Source organism: Lactuca sativa, chromosome 5, assembly GCF_002870075.4.
Source record: "Lactuca sativa cultivar Salinas chromosome 5, Lsat_Salinas_v11, whole genome shotgun sequence".
In the NCBI taxonomy this organism is placed as follows: domain Eukaryota; kingdom Viridiplantae; phylum Streptophyta; class Magnoliopsida; order Asterales; family Asteraceae; genus Lactuca; species Lactuca sativa.
In genome coordinates, this window is record NC_056627.2 from 77,660,473 (window position 1) to 77,676,166 (window position 15,694).

The following is a 15,694-nucleotide window of genomic DNA, read 5'->3' on the forward strand; positions in this document are numbered from 1 at the left end:
ATAATAACTCAAAGGCTTCAAGGATTAAGGTCTCTGGACCTCTTTGAGTCCAGATCCAAGGCACAAACTGGAAGAGGGACCACTTGCTTCACATAATCACTCTTCAAAAGGGTTATAAAACCCTAACTCTAAAGATAAACCCTAAAACTAAAGGAGATTCGAACCATTACCTCAAAGTGAAGCCTTTGGACTCTTGATCTGCTGGAATCTCACCTCCTCCTTGCTCTTGCCACCTTCTTCTTGCTAAACAAAGAATACCAAGGCTCAAAAGTGACTTCCTCTCTTCCAAAACAGATTAGCTCTCTTAGGGTTCTCTCAAGGGTCTGGTAGCCGCAATGGGAGGCTATAAGTCCCCTTAAATAGGCTCCAAACCCGGGGAATTAGGGTTTCATTAAACAGCATGGACTCGCCGAGTCCACTCCTTGGACTCGCCGAGTCCAGACGCGAACCCGCATCCAAACCGCGATCCTACTCGGCGAGTCTGAGCTCCAACTCGCCATATCTCCTCACAAATACCAAAAATTATAAAAATGAATAATACCTGGGAATCTGGGCTGTTACAACGATCCATGCTATAAAATTTTATTTTCCATATTCCCACAATTCGAACTATGAAGATGTATGTCGTAATCATAATCGAATTTTGAGAATGCAACATATATAGAATTTTCTTATGTTGAACCATTCCAACATAACATTATTAAATATCATTAGCTAAAGTAGATTAAAATCTCAATCTAAGCTTGTAGAATTGGAATGAAGTATAAAATCCTCTCCCTTAATTATAGCAAAACAAGTTTTTCAAAGCGAATTGAAACTTTTGTTTTATATAATTAACATTGCTTACTTGCAACACTTAATATACAATAATCATGCTCCCAATAGCATAATGATTATTATCTTACTAGCATAACACTTATGCTCTCACTAGCTTTGACTAGTACCCAAAAATCAACTGGACTTCTAGAAATCAATACTTTATTGACTTTCTTACCAAAGTTCAGATTTCTGATATTAGATTGCTTTGATAAGACTTTATCAAAATCATACACCTTTCCTTAGATAGCATATTTGTGTGTCTAAACAATTATGAAGAGGGATGCCGTAATCATAATGTTTAGACCTTTTTGTCATTCTCACAATTGCTATCTACTCCAAATCTACTTAGTGAAAGAGTTTCCTTACCATCATTTTCATGAATCGAAGAGAAACCATATGACACTTAGATTTTTATGGTGTAAGTGTTCCTATCCATGTGAATTTTTCATAACCATAATCACAAGACAAGGTTAGTGACAAATCCAAAATCATATGGACTGAACTTGTTCAATCTTAATTTCTTGCCAAATGGTAGCACAATGCCCACCATTGCTTCCGGGTTGTTATGCAAACAATTGAGAACTCATAGAACTCACAAGCATAGTCAACTTTTACTGGAATAGACATAGAAATAAGAATATGTCAACATGATAAGTTACAAACCTCAAGTCGTGGGCTAGTGATTAAAAATACTCTTGATTAGTTCTTGAAACAATCTCAAGATCTTTTAAGACTCCCACTGTCCTCTTGGCATATAAGATTCTCTTGTCAAGAACCATTCCTTGACAAAACAAATATTCAAGAGTTAGTGCGGATTCTTATCAAAATAAACACTTCTCACAATTGGTCTTAATTGGTCTTTGTTTTATCCAAAACATCACAACTTACCAATCTCAAATGTACAAGAATAGGAAACATCTCACTCTACATTTGACAAGTGTTATGAACATTCTAAAGATTATGTCACTCAAGGCTTAATCTTGGAGTATGACTCTAAGACTTGATTTTGGAACGAAGTATGATTTATCTTTTGATTTAACCATTTCCACAATTCACGATTCCTCTCCTTATCCAACAAAATGCACTAAGGTGTCCTTAGAGAATCAATTGTGATATGGTTTCATAATCACTAAGATAATCATAAAACAAGATACTTAAGTACTCTCCCATCTCTTCAGATTGGAGAAACTTTTATCTTTCTGCCTATTTTGATTCTTCTTATTCACTTTGCCATACATTGAAACTTTTCCAATGTTTAAGAATTATCCTTAAACTTGTAAGCATAATCATATTTACTAAACTTTAGTAAATCATAACGAATAATCTTATCAACCTTTGTGGTAGACCTGACTAGTGCACAACCTAATGTACTCGATCCTTTAGTCCTTTGGTTGACTCACATGCGAATGTGAATAAGGAATTAGTCTTAATTTACCAAAGATGAAAATTCTCATTCATCACACAATACAACTTTCATGATTCCAAGTTTCTATCCAACTGAAACTTGGTGATGAGAATCTTTCCTTATTTGATGAATTATGACATTACCACAAACGAAAGAATCAAATTCATTTTCCAATATTGCTTATCAATGGAAACATATAAGCAACAACTTTTCACAAATGCCTTTTTAAGGATACTTCAAATAAATAAAACAAAACTTTTATTTATTTTAAAACCTGCGGAAAAACTTATCCTTACAATGCAAATTCATATGAAAACTTTATTGTTATCTATTCCTAAGCAATATCTCATAACTCTTATGCAGTGGCTCAAAATTTAGGTCATCGAACTATGCGACCAGAATCAGCACACCTTTTCTTTAAGCTTCCTTTGATTCTTCGAAAACATAAAAATGTAATCACATTACGTCATGTATTAAGAATCTCCAAAAGAGACTTGATAGAGTTAAATAACGAACTTTACCTGAAGTATAGTAAAACTTTTGACTTTACCATCCTTATGAGGTTTCAGGTAAATTCGGCAGCTTCGCAACCAATACCCCATCTATTGGCAAAAGGAATCATATGGACTCTTTCGGAATGGGACACGGGACTATAACAAACTTAACCTTTCTCTTTACCATTAGGTCAAACGACTTTACCATGGCCGATCCCTTTCAATTGGGAAGAAGAGAAAGTTTTATGGACTTCCAATGTCACCAATGTCAATGTCCAATTAGGTTTGGGAAGTAGATCTTCCAATCTAATTTGCTTTACATATGCTCCAAATCATTGTTGAATCAGCATCATCAAGCAAACATGTAAGATCATTAAGGGTCATGTCATAGTCTGTTATCAGGAAGTGACTAAAGAACCCAGTCAATAACCAACTTTCCTCAAGACTTTGACACCCGACTCTCCCGGCTTGTCAATATGTGGCTTAACCTTTAAGATGCAAGCACATATAGACTTCGATTGCCAATAGGGATTGAGTGACTTAGAGCTATTCATGTCTTGAAACTTATGGGATAGGGAGAATTATTGAAGGAGGTAGAGGAAATGAAGTATGATTTCCAGTCCCATTAAAGCTCAATAAAGGGATTAGTCTTTTACCTTGATTGCCTTTTGGGATATCATCTTCATTAGGAAACTTGTTCCTAAAGACTTGGGAAGACCATAGTTGTCTAACCTAGACATCTATAAGGGAGAAATTCAAGTTAGTTGATTTAAAGTCCTTAATATAACACCCAATATGAAATATTAAGGCTAGGACCCAACAACCTATTTATAACTGGAAAAGGGATGCTATAATCCAAGTTATAAAATAGTTGAAGGTAGATAAATGACGATTTACAAATTTCCACCATAAAATAATTAAGTTTTAATTGGATTTGAAACTCCTAGATCTTTTGAGATACATTGAACTTTCAATGGCATGTTTGAATCTCGATTATGCCCTCTCAAGTTTGTGACTGGGATGCCGAGGATCACAAAAAAGGTGTGAATAACATGCAAATTGACTTGGTACCCTTAACATTATTACCTAATCGATGTGCCGGTTAACCACATACGCTCCACCGATCTATAATAAAGTCAAGTTACCCTTTGCCACTCTTACTAGTCCTTGTTAGTGTGCCGGTTAACCACAGACGCTCCACTAACGACTTGGTAAGGTACAAAGTGCAATTTCATGGGTTAGAACCTATTTCACATTTTCCTAAGTAACTAAGATTGGGAATTTATAAGCATTTAGTTACTTAGTATTTATCATTATACTTTTAATGAATGGAGAATTATAGTCCTTTCTTAACCGTTCAGCTAACAACCCTCCACCAGTCAAGGAAGCGGTGGGTGAGCGTGGACACCCATTAAACTTTTATAGGCAGTAACCTTATACCCCCTTATAGACCGGCTTTGTAAATGAGGCTACTAACGGTAACATTGACTTTATCTTATAGATATCTATATAATTAAAATAATAGTATAAGGGTGTATTTTAAACACTTAAAATACTTGGTGGTTTAATCTATTAATTAAACTATACTCTTAATTTAATTACACTCAAACCATGTCTTTATGAAATCATTAACTCTTTTAATCAAACACTTTAACTAATTTAATAAAGTCCATAAAGTTTGAATTTTAACTTTTAAAATTCTAGGGTTCAATTTGGAATTAAAGTAGACATGAAGAGTAACTTTAAAATTCCAAAACTTGAGCGCAAATTTTGAAACTATTTAAGACTTTTCATTTCATAAATTATGAGTTTAATGGTTCATTAAAATGAAGACTCTTCATTTTTTATCTAACCACTTATTCTTTAATCACACTTTTAAAAAAGTGACTTTTCAACATCCATAACTTGAGGACAAGTTATGGAGTCATAAAACCATTTAATGTAAAAGACTCTTCATTTTATGTTACGTATGACACCTTTTATGAGTTTTAAGATTCATAAATATGACTTTTCATATAACCTGAAGACAAGTTACAAAAACATATTTTATGAACTAATTCTAGATTAATTTGGATTGAAAACACATTATCACATAATTTTTTTATTAATCTAAACAACTCATATGAACAAGGAAAAATAAAATATTTTGGTAATCCATAATTTGAGGACAAGTTATGGACTCCATACAATTTCATTGAGATCAAGAATTATACTAACAAACAATTTGCACAATTCCTATGATATCCCAAAACTCATAAGCATGATCATTCATAATCAACATTTTTCAAGTATTTCATAAACACATATAAAACTTGAGAATTTGATTATAGAATTGAAATTGGTTTAGAATAATCATTACCACTTAAAAAATAGGTTTTATAAGTCCAAAACAGTCAAAGGTAATGATTCTAGACCAATTCCAGCACCAAAACTCGAAGATACGCTGTTTAGGGGTCCAACTCGTCGAGTGCATGAAAAAACATGGCGAGTTGGATGAGTTTACACTTGGACTCGTCAAGTCCCTTCAAGGACTCAGCGAGTCTGCTGTGCAGGCAGCACCAATATTTGATTTTCAGCCAATTTGCATCAAGTATAAGTGAAAACAAGCCTACGCTCTGATACCACTATTGGGTTTTCAGCATTCTAACACTCCTAAGTATACTTGCAACCCTAAATACCTTGGATCTATGTTTTCTCTATTATACATGCAAATATCAATTTTCCAAGGTATTGTTCTATCTAGCATAAAATAAAGTACACATAATATAAATTCTAGTAGAATGACATACCTCTTTGTTGGTGCTTGATTCCATGTAGCGTGAGAGCCTAGTGCCCCAAGTGTGACACCTCAAATGGTTCACACAACATCAAATGCACTTGGAATAACCATGAGATAAATCATCACTTCATGAAATCGGCTTGCCCTCCATACATAGACTTAGATGCCAATATTCCCAAGAAAGAGATCTTTATATAATGTGTCATAATTAGGGTAAACCCTAATTGTCATGACTTTCCATTTCCTTGGATCCATGGGTTCAAAAACACCATGGAGCATCCATGGAGCATCCTATGGGTTTTAGCCTAACTTGATAGTCCATGGAGCATTAGCCCACTATATATGTATGGATGATTTACACAATCAACCTATATATTTAATTAGTCTTCTTTTGATCACTTAATTAATTCTAGATTAATTCTTTATCAATACTAACTAAATAATCTCTATTAATATATTAGAACTTATAATATATTAATAAACCTTAAGTGTTATTTCTCTCATTTTAGTCTATCCAAATGCATGATGCCATGCAACCCAAATGGACCATGTCGGGTCGGGTCAAGTACATACCAATTATAGTTATGGACTTAGACACTAATCCAACAAATAGTACTCTGAATACTCTTTGAAAAGACTATCCTGTGATTTACATAGTACATACATATTATACATAATTAGAAACGGACGGACAATTGATTTTGCGATCCTGTCGTACCCCCACATCCAAACAAGGAAAAGGAAAGCAAAACAGAGCTCACACATTCAACCGTCTATCAGTTTCTCATTGTACATAACGTCTGTGTATATACTAAGCAATCACATAAACTACTACCTATGTTCTTGTTATGTTTGGGTTTTGGTACTATGCGCGCGTACCCACCTATGATTGGTGTCGTGGTACTATGCTCGCATACCCATGTTAAGTGAAGGTACAGTACCGTGCCGGGGTACCCCTTTTATATATGGTTTTTGGTACAATGAAGGGTGTACCTTTTGAGTTCCTTATATTTATTTTGTATTACTGTTCGTACTTTCTACATACATAAGACTAACAAGTATTAGATCTCTGTAACTGACTGACTGATCCTGAAAGAATACCCTTGCTACCCAAGGTATTGAACTTACTTAACCTGGAAGAATACCGTTGTTACCCAAGGTATTGAGCTGACTTAACCTGAAAGAATACCCTTTCTACCCAAGGTATTGAGCTGACTTAACCTGAAAGAATACCCTTGCTACCCAAGGTATTGAGCTGGCTTATCCTGAAAGAATGCTCTTGCTACCCAAGGTATTAAACTGACTAATAGAACTTTTAAATCTACATACATTTACATAATATATAACTAATATATAAACGACATTCGGACAAACAACTGTACTCTAAGTCCACATCCAAACAAGGAAAAGGAAATAAAGTTGATAGTCGGTCCTAAGTCCTTTAAACACTACTTATATAACTATATCTACATAGATATCAATTATACACAATATAAGTTAAAAGATTTTATAATGCATTTAAAAGTATTTTCTAAAATTAAAAGAGTTTAATAACCATTTAAAAGCATTTTCCAATATTTAAAAGAGTTTATTTATATTTAAAAGCATTTTGATGACTTGATGTCATTTACAACATTTAAAGAGTTTTATTTATAATAAACACAATTTCTTATGTTTAGGCTTGTATCCCCCCCCCCCCTTAAAACAGTGCAAAAAGTGACAAAATGTAGGGGTATGAACTCACCTTATGATTGGTGATCCAAATTATTCAAGTAAGGATGAGAAGTTCCACGAATGAAGTCCTAATACACAAATGATTCCTAAATGACATATATTGGTACATATATGTATATAATTAGTGTATAATACAACTAATCATGAAGGGAAACAACCTAAGGGACTAAGGAACATTGACATGAAGTGTTGAATCACATGTGATTCATCAAAGGAAGGTGAAATGGCACTAAGAGGTGTTTACGGCCATGGGCTTAAGGCCAAGGGAGTTTACGCCCGTACACTCATGATCAGACATGCCAAAGTGTGTTTTTAAGTTCCTACGACATCCATTGAGGGTTCAAGGTCTAAGGCTTGCTTATTGGACGAGTTTAAATTCCAAACATGCCACAACATGGAGTTTACGGTTAATGGAGATTGGGTCGTAAACTCATGATGTTCTTGAGAAAAAGCATGTTTCAATGGTGTAAATCAAGGATTCCTAATAGATATGAAGTATAATGAAAGGATACTTACGATATGGAAGCTAAAAGAGTTGATTTCGGGCCAAAGAACAAGTGTGTGTTCTTGGTGAAAGTTGAAGATCTACCCAAAAGATGATTTCCATGGATGAAATCAATTGATGAAGCTAGTTAAGAAGGTGTATAAACTAATAAAGGGATATAACACTTACATATATATGAAGATTTAAGATGAAAACTCGATGATACTTGAGAGGATTTGAAGAAATCTCGGCCAAAGAAAGGAAAGAATGAGAAAAATGGCTAAGTGTTATATATAGAGATGAGTTTACGGCCACCTTGAGTTTACAGCTGTAAACTCATGGTATCTTGGCCGTAAACTCCTCTTGATGGAGTTTAAGGCTTGATCCTTGTACTGTGGCTCTAGCAGATACTTCCTAACACTCTTTCCTTGAATGTATTGGGCTTAGAACACTCAAACAGACTCTAAGAAGTGGTTGAAAGATAGCAGAAGTAAGTCTGACTTTAGGTTGATTTGACTGGTTTTTAAAAGCAAAAATTTTCAGGCTGTTACATTTATGAATTTATGGCAGATAAAGGATGCTTGGGTTTTCATAAAGATGATGATGCCATTAATGAATTTTTTGGATTAGGATTTTACAAAGAAAACAATATAAGAAAACAAAGAAAATTGGGAAGATTATATACACTTGAAACCACTTTCCTAGTGGCTTTTGATTCTTTGTTGGTTGAAAAACTGTAATTCGATAGGGCCGAAGCTCGGGTTAATTATCTTTGGCCCCCCTCAATTACTCTACAAGGAAGACCTACATGGTAATGTATGGACATTTTAGTCATTTGTCTTATAGTAACAATCTAAATCACGGTTAACTTTCTTTTGTTTTATTCAAGCTATGTGAAGAATTATGATTTATAATGGGTGGACAAAACTTGGTTCTTCCCCACAAGACATTGTACAAAATTAGTTCGACAAATGGAATTCATCAAAAACAACTTTCTGTTGAGTTTTTTTGGGTAGTTTACAAAAATGGTCCCTGAGTTTGTTGGAGATTGTAGGCGAGTTACTATTTAAACACAAGGCTCTAGATTACAATGCGCTTTTGTTTATATATTATTCGACTAGGCTACTACTTTCCATAAAACTGATCACAGTTCATGTAAGCTAAAAATCTGTTTGTCACCATGTTAATCTCTTTCAATTATAGTAATGCGATTAAGAAATACCAATATACATTCATTTTTTACCGTGTTTGTAAATGGGAGAATTGCAAAGAATAGCAACATACTTTACTGTGGTTACCAATTCAGGCAATATACAATAGTTTCACACAAATGCAACACCATCCAACCCCCGCAACGCAGGGAACACCCTTCTACTTGTTATTTAAAATTTTAAATTAGCATAGGAAATCTCATTATTAACGATTGTTTGATTAAATTGTAAATAGTTGACAACTTACAGGGTAATAAACTTTAGTTCATGTACACATTTAATTACTTAAGTCTTTTTTTTACACTTATGACAATTTAAGTTGTTTCCCTTGCGTCTAAAATATCCATATAACTTGGTTAGTGTAGATTTCTGGTGAAATATGAATTTTCTAGTCATCTTATATGGCTAAATGAAATTTTCGTCGATGAAATCAAAAACGTAAATACATATCATGTTGATCTTCATCTTGCTTCTTGTTATGGAACACTAGAAAATAATTAACTATTTCTTGGGGATGAGAAAGGATTTACGAATCTTCACCTTAAAGGAATATTGATTATCCAATATGGGGATGAACACAATTTTCATTTATGTGTGTGAACTCAAGAAGTAAGAAATCTTGCACCTTGTTTATGTCAGTGTGAACTCAAAGAGCTTAGAAATATTGTTCAGACAGTGACTGACCAATAAATAAAAATCAGGGGTTGCATAAATTTTTTAGAGGTTGCATTACTAGAAAAAATCTCATTTTCCATGGTAGTTTCCGTCACAAACTCTTCACCAAACCGACAAATTTACACTAAATTCACATTTATCAAACTTTGTGAGGGATTTCATGACAAATTTCCTATGGATTTGTGACGGATGTTCGAGGGATTTGTGACGGATTTCGGTAAATTTTCACTAAATTTACATTTGACGGAATATTTTAGGGGTAGCCATGGCTACCACATGCTACAAACTAGATTCGCCCATGAACATATGTTCTGGTATTTCTTATAAATCCATTTGAAGATTTTTCATGTGTGTGTGAACTAAAGAACTAAAAAAAACTTTTCTTCCCTAGAAGTAGTGTTCAATCTTGCCCAAAACCCGGAAATATCATAAATTTTGTCTAGAACCCAAAACAAATATCTAAAAATGATTTTTGGAAACAAAATTGAAAATTCTTTTTTGAAAACATAAAATTTGTAATATGTGTTAAACAAACCCTTCAATTCGAACCAAAAATCGAAATGTAAAATATATGATCGAACAACGTATATAGAACTCGAAATCCGTGATGAACACACACTCATTGAAATCTAAATTCTAAGATCTTTATGGATTTTACAAAAGAAGCCAAAAAAATTGTATAATTTTGTAACATTTTTATAGTTTTTTCATTTATCGTAACAATAGCAAAGTAATATGTGTATAATTAACATTTTTAAGTAACATAAAAACAAATAAAAAAATGTCGAAAGCTTTTGTTTAATAACATATGTTTTATTAAATATAAAACAATAACATCATTGCTTGATTTTAACAAACAAAGTTCGATAAATTTAATTCTATTTCAATCATGTTATTAAGTTAGGGACCACATCATTTTGTATATAAACATGTGTTATTCACTTATTAAAATTTATAACTAGAAGATTAAGGAAAAGACTATATCATGGTTCTTAAGTCTATGATTGTTGTATCTTTTGTGTTTTTTATTTATACAATTGAAAGTGTTGCTGGAAGAAAACTTTTGGGAGGGGAGAAGACAACCCTTGGATATGGTGAGGGGGTAAGAAAGATTAGAGGAAGTGTTGGGTGTGAAGTTGGAGAAGGAAGTTGTGGTGAGATTAGAGGGAAAAATCTTTTGGATGGTGGTATTGCAGGAAACAGAGGTTTAGATGATGTGAATAGAGGGCAAGGAGACTTCAATTTTGATATAATTTTTGGACCTCGAACAATAAATGAAACCAAAACTTCAGACCCAGCTCCAGTTGGAAACTCAGATAATAACGGAGCAATGAGCATCGGGGGATCTGCAAATGGAAGTGGAATCGCATCTGTAGCTGGGGTTGGAGTAGGAGCTGGAGTTGGAGCTAATGGACCCGGAACCTCAGCTGGACTTGGAGCTGGGGCCGGAGCCGGATCCGGAGGTGGAAATGGAGCTGGAGCCGGAGCTTGAGCAGGGGCTGGAGCTGGAGCAGGAGGAGGGGATAGAGCTGGAGCCAGAGCCGGAGCTGGAGCAGGAGCTGGAGTCGGAGCCGGAACCGGAGCCGGAGGTGTAATTCCTCCCTACACTGCACCTTCTCCTGGAGCTGGAGTCGGAGTCGGAACCGGAGTCGGAGGTGTCATTCCTCCCTACACTGCACCTTCTCCTGGAGCTGCACCTCCTCCTGCATCTGGATGTAGGACTACTGCGGAATATACATCCATTTTTGGATTTTTCAATCGTGGTGGGTGGTAATGATGACCTTTAAAGACCAATGCATCTTTCAAATTAAGGGGCTGTTTGGCAGGGTCTGAATTTTTAAGATCTGAATTTTTAAGATGTCTGAATTTCTAAGAGGGTCTGAATTTTTAAGATCTGAATTTCTAATATGCTGTTTGGTTGGAACCTCTGAATTGTTGTGCTGTATTATGAAAATGACTATTTTATCCTTCTTTATAAGTTTTTGTTAAGTTCAACACTTCTTTTTATAAAATAATTGAATTAACCTCTTGAATAATTATAAGGAAAAATATGAACGCCATACACAATTCAAATTAAACATAAATCAAAATTAAACACAAATACAAATCAAATAAGGTCCAACTTCATGTATTCGATCAATACAAATACTACTTGTATACATAGAATCCAAACTAAAATCAATGTGGATCAATACAAATACTACTTGTATACATAGAATCCAAACTAAAATCAAAGTGAATAAATACTTGTGTCTCAAATATGGCATAACCAACATAATAGCTTCCAACGTAATTATCCCATCCTTTTGTTCTTCTTGTCCCTCAACATCTTCATTTTCCTCAAGTGACTTAGAAAGTGAAGAAAACCTTGACTTCATTACAACTTTAATCAACCCTTTCATTGTCTAAAAGGGTTGAAGAACATATTGATGGAAGACAGATTCTTGAATCCAATCAAAAAATATCTTTACATGAATTTTAAAATTAAATAAGCAATCCCTCCAGTGATATAATTTAGAGCTCTGGTTGGGTTTCTTGATGAACACCTTGCTTAATTAACATAACCCATCTGATTTCAACATATACAGTAAACAAAAACTTGAAATTTTAGCTATGATTTCAGGAAAAAAAACAATTATGTGAAGTCGTATTTTTCAGGGGAATCAAAAACTTGAAATTTCAAGCCCTAATCGATATACCACATCTGATTACATAACATAGGGAAAGATATTACATAGCAAGAAACAACACATATGATTCCAGCTGTGATTTTAAGGGAAAAAAACGATTCTGTAAAGTTGTATCTTTCAGGGGAAACAAAAAAACTCGAAATTTCAAGCCCTAATCGATATAGCACATCTGATTACATAGAGAAAGAGATTACATAGCAAGAGAAAGAAGAAAGCCGAAGACATTACCAACATAAGTCGCTGGGGGTGGATTCGGCGTCGTTGTAGTGCAGCAATCGGAGCTGGGGCGGAGAAGATACCGACGACGGAGCTAGAGGCGGAGAGGAGACCGGCGACTGCGATGATGGGGAGGGAATAAAGGCTTTCATTAGATCGGATGGAGGTGTGGCTGTGTGTGTTGATGAGAAAGAAAACTGGAGGCGTGAGAAGAAAAAGAAAGAGCGAAACCTAGGGAGGGCAGCACGCGTCTTTTTCTTTTTCAGATACCTGTTGAAGTCTGAAATTTTAAGAGGCATTTATTTAATTCAGAGCTATTTTATAAGAGGATACCAAACAAGCCATATCTGAATTTTTAAGAGGTTACCTCTTAATTTTCCAATTAAGAGGTAAACAAACAAGACCTAAGTCGTGTTAAAAGTGATGGGTTTTGGTCATAAGACATCCTATGTGCTCATACAAACCCTAATGCTTGGATCTAGGTTTCTCTATTGTACATGCTTTGAATCCAAGACTATAAACCCTAATTCTAGCATATGGAAATCAATATTAACATATAATTAGGTTTAAGATATTACCTTGATTGTTATGTAGTAATAACAATCTCAATTCCTCCTTGAATTGACTTTGGAAGGCTGAGAGTCACAAGTGTCACTCCTCTAATGGCTTACAAACACCATAAGCAAGTGGAGAAGGTATAAAGAGAGAGGAGAGAGGTAGGAATTCGTCCTTAGGACTTCTAGGGAAGGCATACCCGAATTCATGACCCTTTGGGGGTTTATATAGGTGTAAAGATTAGGGTTTTAGTCCTTATCCTTATCTAGTTGCTTGTCCACCAAGCAACCATAAGATAACTCTTAGAAACCCTTATCCTAGTCGAATTCTAAGGCATTATCACCTCAAATTCGTTCACCCTATATATAAGATAATCCTTACCTTATTTTGTAACTATCACATAATTACAATTCAGCCCCTCTAGTTTAATTAATTACACGTGATCACAAAATTAATTCTTAATTAATTATTGACCAATATTAATTAAACAAATATGATTTCTCCTTTAATATATTATTCTTATTACATATTAATAAATCATAATAACCTCTCTCTCTCTATTTATTTCTCCAATCAAGTTGCTTTGGTGAAGGCAACCCAAAAGGACCATGCACCATCGGGTCAAGTACATACCAAAATAGTTATGGACTTAGACACTAATCCAACAAAAAGGGGATAAAAACACATAACACACATTTCCATTCAATTGGAAATAGTTAGTTTTTATTATTATTACCACTAAATCGGGTGCGACCAAAAGCCCCGTCTAACGGCAGTATTGGGTAGAATTCCACTGAGCTCCAACCCCCACCCATATATATAGGGGAGTAAACTCCATTTGGAGACTTTTCCACCCTCTCTCTCTATACTCTCTCTCTAGACTCGTTTTCGCCCCGAATCCGCAACCAAACGCTTCCAAATTGTAAGTCCGCTTACCCTAACCTATTCTAAACATATTGATTCATGTTTATAGCTTAGAAATCGAACCTAGAAGCTGTTGAAAAGGAGTTTACGGCCTAAGCTCCTTCTTAAGCCGTAAACACCCTAAAAGAGGCCAAAATGCCCCCCAAATGTCCTAAAGGCTTAGAAATAAATTAAGGGATTAGCCTAGGAGTGTTTGAGCATGAAAACACAATGATTTAGGACATAAAAGATAGTTTACGGCCCAAGCACAAGCTTAGGCCGTAAACACCTCTTAATCATGTCTAAATGTCCCAAAATCACTCCCAAACCACCCTTAGGCTTCATACATAATTTAGGGACTTAGCATTTGGGGTTTTGATCACTTAAACACATCAAAATGAAGGGTAAAAAGGAGTTTATGGCCCAGACACATGTCAAGGCCGTAAACTCCCCAAAACATGCCCAAATGTTGGTTTTTGCCCTCCAAATGGCCTTAGACTATTTCTATAAAATGCTAGGAAGGTATTAAGGGCTTAAAATCAAAGAATGATAGGTGTATGAGAGTTCACGGCCAAGCCATAGAGCTTACAGCCGTAAACTCTCAAGGATTGATCTTTTGGACCATAAACCCTAAAGGAGTTCCCTTTTGGAACCCCAAACACCCCCTATAGCCTTGAATAATTACTAGAAGTGAGTTAAGGGCTTGAAACTTCACAAAACTCAAGGAATGAGGGTTTACTGCCGTAAACTCCCTTAGGAGTTGTCCCTAGGCCGTAAACTCCTCTAAAATGCCCTTAGAAGCCTCAAACCCACTCACGCCTTTTTAGAATTGTACTTAGAAAAATCCCAATAACAAGATTAAGCTTTGAAACACACTAGATACCCTCACCATGAGTTTACGGCCGTAAACTCATGGTGAGATGTCCCTGGGCCGTAAACTAAGCTTTAAGAGTTTACTCTTGGAGAGTAAACTCCGTTCCTTAGCCATACACACCTTTAGACGCTACCCGGGACGCCCAAACACTTAACAAAAGTGTTTTCCGCTCCTTTAAGCGTGTATATTTGTTTAATTAGTATTAAATATACTAATTGTATGTGAACATATGTATCATATGTTATATAGGTCATTGAGTGTGTTCGAGTCCTTACGTGACACCGAACGCCCAAACGGCACCTTCGTCGGACCTACTTACACCAGGTGAGTTCATACCCCTGAATGAACCTTTTAAATGCTTTTAAATGTTTTATAGGGGGGATACAAGTTAAACATGCCAGTTATCATATCAATCACATGTGATTGATAACCTGCATGCACAAGATTTTACCATACTTTACACTGTTTCACCGAGTAGGACACTATAATGATTTGTACTTGTTTCAAAACTTTTACTTATACTGATTTATCCAAATTCATTCTAAACTGGTTTATGAAATATTTCCAAGGGTTTTTAAACATATTTTACAAAAGAATACAAACTGTGATTTTTCCCGAGTATGAAGGTTTTTCATCAAAGTATCCTTTCACGACTTATACTTTTACTTGTTAGATACCGCAGCTTCACTTTCATATATTTTAAACTCCTACTCGATAACGCTTACTCTTACTGATGCGTTTATACACGTTATTGTCTCTATATCGCTTATACCTGTTATCGTCTCTATATCGCTTATACCTGTTATCATCTCTATATCGCTTATACCTGTTATTGTTCCTATATCACTTATACCG

The 15,694-nt window shown here is 35.0% G+C and overlaps 1 protein-coding gene across 1 annotated transcript; it reads left to right on the top strand.

Moving 5' to 3' along the window:
• The first annotated feature begins 10,586 nt into the window (after nucleotides 1-10,586).
• On the top strand, nucleotides 10,587-11,375 carry LOC111885854 (glycine-rich protein 5-like). Its single transcript, XM_023882081.1, has 2 exons — nucleotides 10,587-11,064; nucleotides 11,116-11,375. Exons 1-2 carry the CDS (start codon nucleotides 10,587-10,589, stop codon nucleotides 11,373-11,375), a joined length of 738 nt encoding a protein of 245 aa, XP_023737849.1.
• Nucleotides 11,376-15,694: the final 4,319 nt, after the last annotated feature.